Source organism: Spinacia oleracea, chromosome 5 (genome assembly GCF_020520425.1).
Source record: "Spinacia oleracea cultivar Varoflay chromosome 5, BTI_SOV_V1, whole genome shotgun sequence".
Classification (NCBI taxonomy): domain Eukaryota; kingdom Viridiplantae; phylum Streptophyta; class Magnoliopsida; order Caryophyllales; family Amaranthaceae; genus Spinacia; species Spinacia oleracea.
The window spans coordinates 20,738,359-20,749,499 of record NC_079491.1 but is presented as its reverse complement, the minus strand read 5'-3'; the positions used below and the strand labels follow the sequence as shown (position 1 = coordinate 20,749,499).

General features: G+C 33.8%; 1 protein-coding gene across 1 annotated transcript; it reads right to left on the bottom strand.

Annotated features, from left to right (window-relative positions):
- Window positions 1–8,088: 8,088 nt before the first annotated feature.
- LOC110797157 (WAT1-related protein At3g18200) lies at window positions 8,089–10,604 on the bottom strand. Its single transcript, XM_022002251.2, has 7 exons — window positions 10,344–10,604; window positions 10,147–10,209; window positions 9,908–10,024; window positions 9,547–9,799; window positions 9,197–9,355; window positions 8,922–9,073; window positions 8,089–8,575 (listed from the first exon to the last, which is right to left on the bottom strand). The coding sequence occupies exons 1-7, from the start codon at window positions 10,535–10,537 to the stop codon at window positions 8,404–8,406; spliced, it is 1,110 nt and encodes a 369-aa protein (XP_021857943.1). The 5' UTR covers window positions 10,538–10,604; the 3' UTR covers window positions 8,089–8,403.
- Between the last annotated feature and the right edge of the window lie 537 nt (window positions 10,605–11,141).

Here is an 11,141-nt window from a genome sequence, read left to right as displayed (position 1 = left end):
TAACTTTATTTTTTTACTAAAAAAGGGCTAACTTTAACTTCTGAGGTTTCACTTAAGTGAAAAGTTAAGAATATTAATATAAAAGTTAGCCTTATTTTGGTAAAAGTTATGAAAAGTTTTATATGGAGTATCAGTTTACGTAACTTTTATTACATGAAAAACTAACTTTAACGACTAAAAGTCCGACTTTTATGTTTCTACCTTTCTTCAGCTAATGTGAGTCATCCAATATTTTTATTGCACACATTGTAGTTTTTAGTGTTAAAGTTGTAGTTCTGTAGGTTAAAGTTATGAAAATTATTCTAAAAGTTAAGACAGTTTTCTGTCATCTCAAACCTAACTTTTACTTTTCATAACTTAACTTTAACTACTAAAAGTCTGACTTTTATATTTCTCCCTTTCATCGGCTAATGTGTGTCATGCAATCTGTTTTATTCTACACCTTGTAATTTTATGTGTTAAAGTTGTGGTTTTGTAGGTTAAAGTAATAGAAATTGTTCTAAAAGTTAAGACAATCTTCCGTCGTCTCAAGCCTAACTTTTACTTTTAATAACTTAACTTTAACGACTAAAAGGCTGACTTTTATATTTCTACCTTTCTTCAGCAAATGTGAGTCGTCCAATATTTTTATTGCACGCATTGTAATTTTATGTGTTAAAGTTGTGGTTCTGTATGTTAAAGTTATGAAAATTGTTCTAAAATTTAAGACAGTCTTCTACTATCTCAAACCTAACTTTTACTTTTAATAACTTAACTTTAACTGCTAAAAGTCTGACTTTTATATTTCTCCCTTTCTTCAGCTAATGTGAGTCATGCAATCTGTTTTATTTCACACATTGTAATTTTATGTGTTAAATTTGTGGTTCTGTATGTTAAAGTTATGGAAATTGTTCTAAAAGTTAAGACAGTCTTCAGTCGTCTCAAACCTAACTTTTACTTTTAATAACTTAACTTTAACTGCTAAAAGTCTGACTTTTATATTTTTACAGCTAATGTGAGTCGTGCATTCTTTTTATTTCACACATTGTACTTTTTTGTGTTAAAATTGTGGTTCTGTAGGTTAAAGTTATGGACATTGTTCTAAAAGTTAAGACAATCTTACGTCGTCTCAAACCTAACTTTTAATTTTAATAACTTAACTTTAACTGCTAAAAGTATGATTTTTATATTTCTACCTTTCTTTAGCTAACGTGAGTCCTCCAATCTTTTTATTGCACACATTGTAGTTGTATGTGTATTTAGTTGTAGTTTTGTAGGTTAAAGTTATGGAAATTGTTCTAAAAGTTAAAGACAGTCTTCCATCATCTCAAACCTAACTTTTACTTTTAATAACTTAACTTTAACTGCTAAAAGTCTGACTTTTATATTTTTACCTTTCATCGGCTAATGTGTGTCATGCAATCTGTTTTATTCCACACCTTGTAATTTTACGTGTTAAAGTTGTGGTTTTATAGGTTAAAGTAATAGAAATTGTTAAAAGTTGAGAAATGTTTTGTACCGGTCTACCCAATATGCAAATATTTGAACACTAAGGCTATTAGCTCAAATGGTAGAGCAATGTGCATTTATGTACATGGTGTGGGTTCAAGTCCTATATAGCCTACATATTATTGGGTTGTGTTTTGGTTCGATATAATGAGAAATGACATAAGGTCACCCCAAAATAGGTTAATGGAAAGTTACCTTGCTGAGATAGCCTCTGATCGGAACTTGACAGTTTCCAAGTTTACTCTATATGAGCTCATTCATTCCTAACTGCATATATTGTTATTGACAATTTCCTCAAGCTAGCATGTACCATGTTATCTAACTGAATATATTGTTTCTGTTCTTTCTGCTTTGTATTCTGTTCGTCTTTAAGTAATTATATGCTATGATGCACGGAAACGTGAGTTTTTGAAGGCTGGGCTTTTCCGAAACGTTTCGAAACGGCGAAACGCGGAAGCGCGTTTCGAAACGCGGTAAAAACGTCTCCTTTTCTCTCAAAACATTTCGCACTGCTTGAGCCACAAAATACGGGGAGGAAACGCATTTTTTGGAAATAATAAACGTTTCCTTCTCAAAATCCCCCAAATTCCCAATATTAGCATTTATTGCCTAGCTTTTCTGATTCTCTCAATACTCAGTCGGTGTTCCTTCTTCCTCTGGTCCAATGGTCTTCACTCTTCACCGCAGATAGTGGTCGTCGGCGCCGGCGCGGTAGGATACTATATGAATGAATTAAGTAGTTAAACACCCCTTAATTTATGCGAAATGAGTTTAATTTGTACAAAATTGAGCTTAATTTATACGAAAGTGGGTAAATTTGATGCACAATTGTGCTCAATATTTCAATTTATACGAAATTGAGTCACTACATGGGTTAATTTGAGTCACAATTGTGTTTAATTTTACACCATTTGGATATTTCATTATTTGATATTATTGTATAATTGTATGGACAGTAGCTAATATTACGATTTGTGTCAATGGTTTAATTATCAAAGGCTTGAATTCTAGGTGTTATGAGCTTGCACTCTAAGTGTTCGACAAATGCCCAACTGAAATTAATACACAGTTCCCTGACATTTGAGTTCTTAAAACTATTACAGGCCACAAATGATGCTATTACCTATAAAAGATGCAAATAAAATTACAGTTCCTTGATTCTGTCAGGCTCTGGTGTATGCTTTGGATGATTAATCTACGTCATTTTATGCTGCTGTGGTTTTGAGACTATTAAGTATCTAATATAATTATTGATTTATTGCGTTGTCTAACCATATTTTCTAATTTAAATTCTTTTCATTTATGCATTTTTATTTCGAATTATTTAAATTGTCGTTTCCCCGTATCTTATAATTTTGAAAATTGCCGTTTCCCCGTTTCCCCGTTTCCGCATATCCGTTTCCGTTTCACGTTTCCGTGCAACCTAGATTATATGTTCTCTATTCTTTCTATCAGATCAAACAATCCATAAGATAATTATGTTCGTCCAAAGTATCATTCTGTCAACATAAGTCAACATTTTATCTACCACAAAAATTATCTGATGGATTGTTTGTTGATCTGAGATCAACTGTTCCTCCCTAATTTATAGTCCAAGAAAAGAATAATCATACATAATACATCATGTACATGTATCACTTTCAGTTAGCTCTAGATATTCAATAGATGAGATCAGAATTGTCTTGATTATCACATGGCAATCTAAGAATTACAAGAAAAGAAATGTGTCCATAAAATAAAATTGCATTTTGATTTTTAGTTGGAGGCAAATCTTGTATAAGTTCGTGGGATATAATGAGAAATGACTAACAATATAAAGTCGGCCCAAAATAAATAAAAGTTACCCCAAATGTAGATTTATTTTCAAAATAAAACCAATAGCCTATGTAGGATTTGAACCTACATCTCCGCGCAAGTTGCATGGTGCTCGGCCAATTGAGCTAATAGGCTTACACACGTTAAAGGAGCAACGTTGATATCCAAAATAAACTAGGCTTCTTCGCGCTCCGAGAGTTGAAGAAATAGAAACAATAACATAAAAACGAATAAGAAGACAACCAAAGGATGACCATCAGGTGCATAAGTAGTGCAATATACACATGTAGGAAAGAAATCTAGTGCCTAGAAACTACTGCACAGGACTGCATCTCACGCAGCCCACATATACCCCCCAAAACAATTATTTTTCTAATTTTAACACAAGATATAACTTCACCCATTCACCCCCCCACATATTACTGAACATCACTTCACGTTTTACACCTAAGAAACATGATTTAGAGCTGCAATTTACATCAGCAACTGATCCCAAATTTGGCAGCAAAATTGGAGTAAATACCACTGTTTCCTAAACTTTTAATTAGCAAAAAATGAATTTATACAATCTAACATTCCAATTACAGTTATCACTAGACACAAAAATATGAATTAACATGATTTGGGGCAGCAAAACACAAGCCATAAACAGATCAGACTTGCAGAATGAATCAGACAATATAAACTCTAAATTGCAAATTTTAATTAACAGAATAACTCTATAATCTCAACATGCTAATTACCATTATATATGAGCATGATAACATGATAAAATATGGAGCTTTTGTACTGAATCCAAATCCTTTTTGCCAAGATCTTCCACAGAAAATGGAACCTAATTACTCAAATAAAAGCAAATCGATGAATTAAAGAAACAAAAATCAAACCTATTAATCGAATTGTAGATTGGTGCGGTGTTGGCGGCGATTCGAACCTCTATCTTCAGCATGATTCAATTCTAGTGGTGATTAGCGGCGGCGAGGGATTCAATTACATTACATGGTTCTCATTGCAAATTCGATCTTCATCTACGTCTTCCCTCTTTCTCTCTCCTCTGATTTTTTTTCCTTTTTTATTCTCTCCCATCTTTATATTTGGTAGGTGAAATTGTTATACGACTGTGTTGAAAAATTTCGCACGTGTGAAGCTTTTGGTGTACGTTAATATTAACGTACACCTGTTGCGCACAAGACCTTTTGAAAAACATAATATGATGTCTTTGATATAATAATTCAAAAAACAAAAAAATAACTCCAAAAAAGCTATAAACCAAAATTAAATAATTCCATACAAACCTATTATTCATTTTTTTAAGAAATTATATAATTGTATTTTAATAAGATTAATGACATCATATTCCGATTGTTATTATCGAAAATGACCCGAGGTTGTAATTTCAAGTTGAGATATAAGTTTAAGTTTGTAATTTACAAATTTGAAAGTTTGAGGTTTTAATTGGAAAAGAGACAAATGATTGGGTTGTATTTGACAAATTTTCCTTAGAAAATGGCAACACGTAGCTTCTCTCTAAAACTTCCTCTCTTAAAAAACCCTCATCTTTAAATCTCCTCATCAACCGTTTCCACCAAAAGCTCGTCGGTGGCATGAGTTTCGCTTAGGTCGGGTTGCCAACGAGAAGATCTTAGGGTACTCCTCATCCTCCTTGATGCCCTTTATTCAAAGAAGGTGGTCGTCGGCCGAGGTTAATATTGCTTTATCGGATCTTAACAGAGTTTTTGGGAATCATATCTATTCAATGTAGAACCTTGGTTATCTAAACTCTAATTCTATCCCTAACACTGCCACTTCGTGTTATCTGAGTCTGATTCACCAGTGGGTAAAAGGTAAAGTTATGGTTTAAGGTTGCAATTTCTGGAGGATCTCTTTGGTTAGGTTCAGATCTAAATTTTAGGGAGTTCGACATCATTTACATCAAAGCTCACCTTATCGTTGTCGACAAGTGGTCTCTAAAAAGGTGGAGATAACGACGGTAAAGGTAAAGATATAGGTGAGGGTTTTCGTTTTTTATGATCTCGTTGTTGAATTTGAGGATTAGTTAAGTGAATTTTGTAGGGGAATACAGTTAAAAACATATTAACGCAGCGGAATAATCCTCAAAGCCAGAAACCATGTATAAAGTACAGATCAAGCAGACTTAAGTTTGTAGCGTGTTTTCCTTAGATTCAACGTACCACGAACACAAACAAGAACTCTAGATGTCGTTCCTCTACTTGGTTCACCGACACGTTCAGATCCGTCTTGAGATCGATGGCTTAGAAGTCATTCAAGATATTTTTTTTCTTCTAGGGAAGAACAGTTTGAACGGAGGCTCAAAAGAGATTAGGGTTTCTCTTTTTGATTTTGGTTAAACTGAATTACGTAAAGTAGTGAGTTGGAAAAACATAATGGGAGGGGTGGTGTTATAACCCTAAGGTTATAACACCAATCGGCCAAAGCACAAAGGCCTTAGGCTGGCCAACATTCTCGCACAAGCCCATGAGCACGCGTAGCCACACACAGTTGTGGGCCTTGGGCCTCGATGTTGTGCGTTGCCGTTGCTGCTGTCCCGCGCGCGCCCAGCCGTAGGCCATGGGCCTTGCTCCGCGATGGCGAGCTGCTGCGCTCGATGGGCCTTGCGCGCTTGGATCATCGGGCCGACAGCTTTACCTTGCGTGTAGAAGATGCATTGTTATTTGTTACAATTGCAATTGACTTATAAACTTATAACATTTCACTTTTTTGTTATAAAAATAATACATTATTTTACTATTTATTAAAAACCTAAATAACAGAGGGAATACATGATTTGTTACTTTTTATGGGTAAAAGTATTAATGATAAGATTTTCCGTCGTAAAAGAACAATTACAAGGTGATTCTGTCACATGCGCGTTGTGAAAGGGGGTTGGGTCGTCATAATTGACTACTTCATCACATATATCGATAATGTCAGTAATTAAATACTCTTTCGTAGAATATTTCACTTAAAACACGGGATTTGAGCCCGTCATAAATAGCTATTTGTTAATGACATTTTTGTGTGTGTAATGTAGCTGTATTATTATATAGAACATGATAGTTGGCTTCTAATAAATAGTTTATGTAAAATTTATCTATTATTATCTTTTACTAAGTATTTATTTATTATTTAGACTCCTAGCAAAATTTATCTCTTATTGTCTTTTACCAGTATTTGACTCTTATTATATTCAATTTTATCTCATTATTTATCATTTAAAAATAAAAGTAACGGAGGATATTTCATGAAATGCCCCCGAGTTTTTGCATAATTCACCAAACGCCCATCAAGTTTCGATAATACATAAAATACCCCTATTCCAAAACTTAATACACGAAATACCCTTATGACGTCATCAACCCTAATTAACCAATTTAATTCACCCATTAACCCATTTTCCCCAATTAATCTACTAAACTACTAATTAATCCACCTGTTTCTTTTTTATTTTCTCTCTCCCCCCCCCCCCTTCTTCTACCAGTATCTTTCCATGGCTGTCAATTTCCTCAACCCCTCAATTAACTTCTCTGAAACTCTATTTTTGTATTTGAGAAGATTGAAATTGAAGAGAACAAGTCTCCGAGCTTCCATGGCAACACCCAACACTTACCTCTCTTATTTAAAAATTGAATTTGAATTCCAAAATTGAAGAAAACGGTTTCTGAAAATTGAAGAACAAAAGAAAAAGAATCTGAAATTTGTGATTTAATTCCTAAAATCGAATTCTAGCTGCTCTAATCTCCCTATTCGCCGCCGCTACTTTTCTCCATTTAATTGCTACTGCTGCTGCTCGTTATTCTAACCAAACAAATAGGGTATGCTAAAGAACGAAAAATAGGAAGAGAAAAACGAAAATTAAAAATCAGAAAAACAAAACTCCAATTCTTATCTACGAATTCTTAAATTGGTGTTGCAATAATCTCACTCATGTTGCTGATGTTGTCGATATCCATCATCATCTCCAAATTGAATTCTTTCCCTTCCTTGATTCGTCGATATAATTGGATTTTTTTTTTGTCTTTCAATGGGGTTCACAATGAGTGGGAAGAGGGAGGGGAGGGGGAGGAAGGCGAGCTGAGCCATGGTTAATGGGATGGTGGTGATAGTTGGTGGTGATGGGTTCAGCAAAGAGAGAGAAAATAAGCTAGGGGTCGAATAATGGTGGTGATGGTTGGCTGGTTGATGGGATCTTTCTGGTAAGTAAATGGAGGAAGGAAGGGGGGAGAGAGAAGAAAAAGAAATGGGTGGATTAGTGGGTTAATGAATGGGTTAATTGGGTTTTTTAATGGGTGGGTTGATTAGGGATGTTAATTAGGAATTAGGTGGGTTAATTAGACGGTAATTAATTTTTTTTATGGGGTTGATGACGTCATTAAAGACATTTGGTGTATTTAGTATTGAAATAGGGGTATTTCGTGTATTAAGTTTTGGAATAGGGGTATTTTATGTATTATCGAAACTTAATGGGCATTTGGTGAATTACGTCAAAACTCGGGGGTATTTCATGAAATATCCGTAAAATTAATATTTGATTATGTGACTGGACAATCTTACTTGGACGCTCTAAATACTCTAGAAAAAACTCACCTTCATATATATATATATATATATAAATATTAGATTATTTATTCAACATCACTAATAATGTATTAAATTAATTATTTTAGCCCTTAAAAATGTTTATCTATCAACTTTTTTTTTAATAATATAAATGTTAATTAAAACCTATTAAAAATTACAAAAAAAACTAATTTAAAGTTACACAAAACTGCATAAAAGTTATCTTGTCGTACAATAAAGTTCGTATTTAGTGGGAGCTAAGTAAAGTTTATTAACTACAATGATTGGCGTTGAACGTATTAGTTCAATTAATCGCCGCAATCAAACTTCTAATATGAGTACTAAATTAATACAAGAATATACAATGGGGGTGTTAATTAAGCTCTCTATTAAAAAAAAAAAAACTTAAAATTAAAGGCAATCCACTATCCAGCATAAGGTATGGACAAGAAAACATGATTTACATTTGAAATTGCTGTCACGCTGGCTGAATTGAACTTGAGACTTAAGTGTATGCTGATTTCAAGGGATGTCAGATGTAATACAAGAAGAAGAATCTTCTTCTCCTTTGTTCATTATTAGATGCTTTCTCAATTCATCTTCTGTTTCTTGGTTTACCATGTTGTTGTACTCGTTTGATTTTCCCCATATTACCATGTATAAACCTACTGTTATCACTACTGCTCCTAATATCCTGCAACCAGAAAAACATAAAAACAAATAAGTTACCTTACTTGAGTGCACGTAGCTCTAGGTGCACCTCCTCACATTTTCCTGCTCACATGCTCTGTAAGTACATCAGCATGTGAGCTTGTATGTATGAGAAGGTCTATGATTGAGTTTGATGAAGAGATGGTTGGATATTGATGGAGAGTTTATCTTAAACTACACAACTAATGTACAGAGTGTTTTGTTGATTAAGTAGAACAATTATTTATTATGAGGGGACGAAATAATATTGAAACAAATGATGGTGCATAATAATTGATTGATCTTAGACATAAACATCAAACATGCATGTTGTTAAGAGAATGACTTACCCTCCAGAATAGAGCTGATCACCAAGAAACAGAGCAGCCATAATAGCAACTAGGATGGTTTGTACAGGTTGGAATACCGCGACACATACAGGCCCTCCTTTATGAATACACCATGTTTGTAGGGATATCACCAGTCCAGATGCAACGATTCCCTGAACATATTTGTACAATAACATAGCTTTGTTAATTTGCTATGATTAGTAATCAAAAGTCAAAAGTGAAACTTGTATAGTTATCTTTTTATAAACAAAACAGAAGAGGCAAGAATTGCATACCGCGTACAAAATGGTTAAAACCTCTTCTCCTGATGCAATTTTCCAGTGCTCAATATCAGTCTCTGTGAAGGCTGCAATAGCGAGAAACTGTACTAATCCGAAGAAGCATGTGTATGATGTAAGGGACAGTTTTGCTGGGTACTTCTTCAGCACTGATGCCTGCAAAAAATGACAAAATGTTAGCAAACTAGTAACCCATTTTAGTTTTAAAGAGTTAGGCCTGTTCTTCTGAACTTTATTTGGCTGAACTAAACTGAAATGAACTGAACTTAATGGAGCTGAACTGAACTGAACTGAATGGAACTGCAAAAAAGTCCAAAAGAACAGGGCCTTAAGGATAAGAAGCCAACCTGATAAACCATCCAACCAGCCCAGGAGAAGCAATGTCCAAGAAGGAATATGCAACCCCATGTAAAATTCTGCGTCTCATTTTCTGCCGCGAAATTAATCCCCTGAGATTGAGACTGAGGCTGCTCTGTAACTGTAAGGTGCAACAATGGAAAGCCTTTGTATAAAGTAATGATGGTTGCACCTCCAACACTTGCAATTGTTCCCACTACTTTTGCTATCCCATGTCTATTTAATATGTTCACTTCTTCTAGTCTACAAAATTACACAGCAAAACACAGCAAATACGGTTAGCTACTGATCTTACACAACTTATGCGTTTAATTATGCAACCTTACATGAAAATTAAAATAAATATTGTACCTTAGGATAGTAGCCAAGACAAACGTAATGGCAGGGACCGAATTTTGCATCGCTGAGGCGAAAGTTGGAGATGCATAATACAAACCCAAAATGTAGAATCCTTGATTGGCAGTGACACTATTACACAGAGCAACATAATAACATTATCATTATTATTTGCCAAAAATAAAAATAAAAATAAAAATAAAAATAAAACATTATTAAGAAGTTAAGTAACTTGAATGTATAATGTGACATACCCCAGAAGTGCTAGAAAGAAAAACTCAACCAACAAGGAGAAACTAAGAGGTGGTCTTTCTTTCCTGTAAAATTGGAAATCAACAATTATAAACACACCACAATCACATCGGATACATACATACTTGCTATAAACTCTGTACTTGTCTATTATCGACTGGCCAAGAAGAAAAACGAACAATAATAATATTTTACGTACCTTTCTAGAAAAAACGCGATAGGACCTAATACGAGCAAAGCAATGATATTTCTATAAACGGGATATACAACTTTACTAACACCAATATTGAGTGCAACTCTAGAGACAATGTGATATCCTGCAAAACATAGTTGAAGGGCAAGTAGTCCCATTAATAACTTCGTTTTCTCTGAACATTTACTCAAATTTGCCATTTTTTTTAGTAATTTATTAATTAGCAACTTTATGATATTTCACTTTGTGGTTTTGAAGCTTATGGTATATTGATTATGGTACTTATATATGAAATTATGGACCCAAAAATATAAAAAATAAAGTCCCCATTGACATAATAGCATTGTCATCATGCAGTGCATACAATATAACCAACTGCGTGATTAGAATATTTTCATGTGCTTTACTATCTAATGAATTTCAACTTACAAGCTGATTGGAAATTAATTTATTAATTAAGAATTATATACTTCCTCCTTGTTTTTATAATTCACAATTTGGACGTTTACATTATTCACGCATTTCTCCGGAGCATCTTTTTGTGATATACTTAATGTCAAACCATACTCGATCCTATTTCACTTGAATAGAATGTGGGTAACATCGTATATGTGATATGATAGTTTAATTAACTATCAAACGGTCTTTTACAAGAATTTATAATTATATCGGGAGCTGTTGTTTTTTTGGTTGATTTGATTAGGAAGTTATTTAGGTTCCTCATGTTGATAACAGGGAATAATTCTCAAGTGATTGCATAACAAACTTGTCTAAAACATTGAATCTTTAAGAGGGGACAAAGTA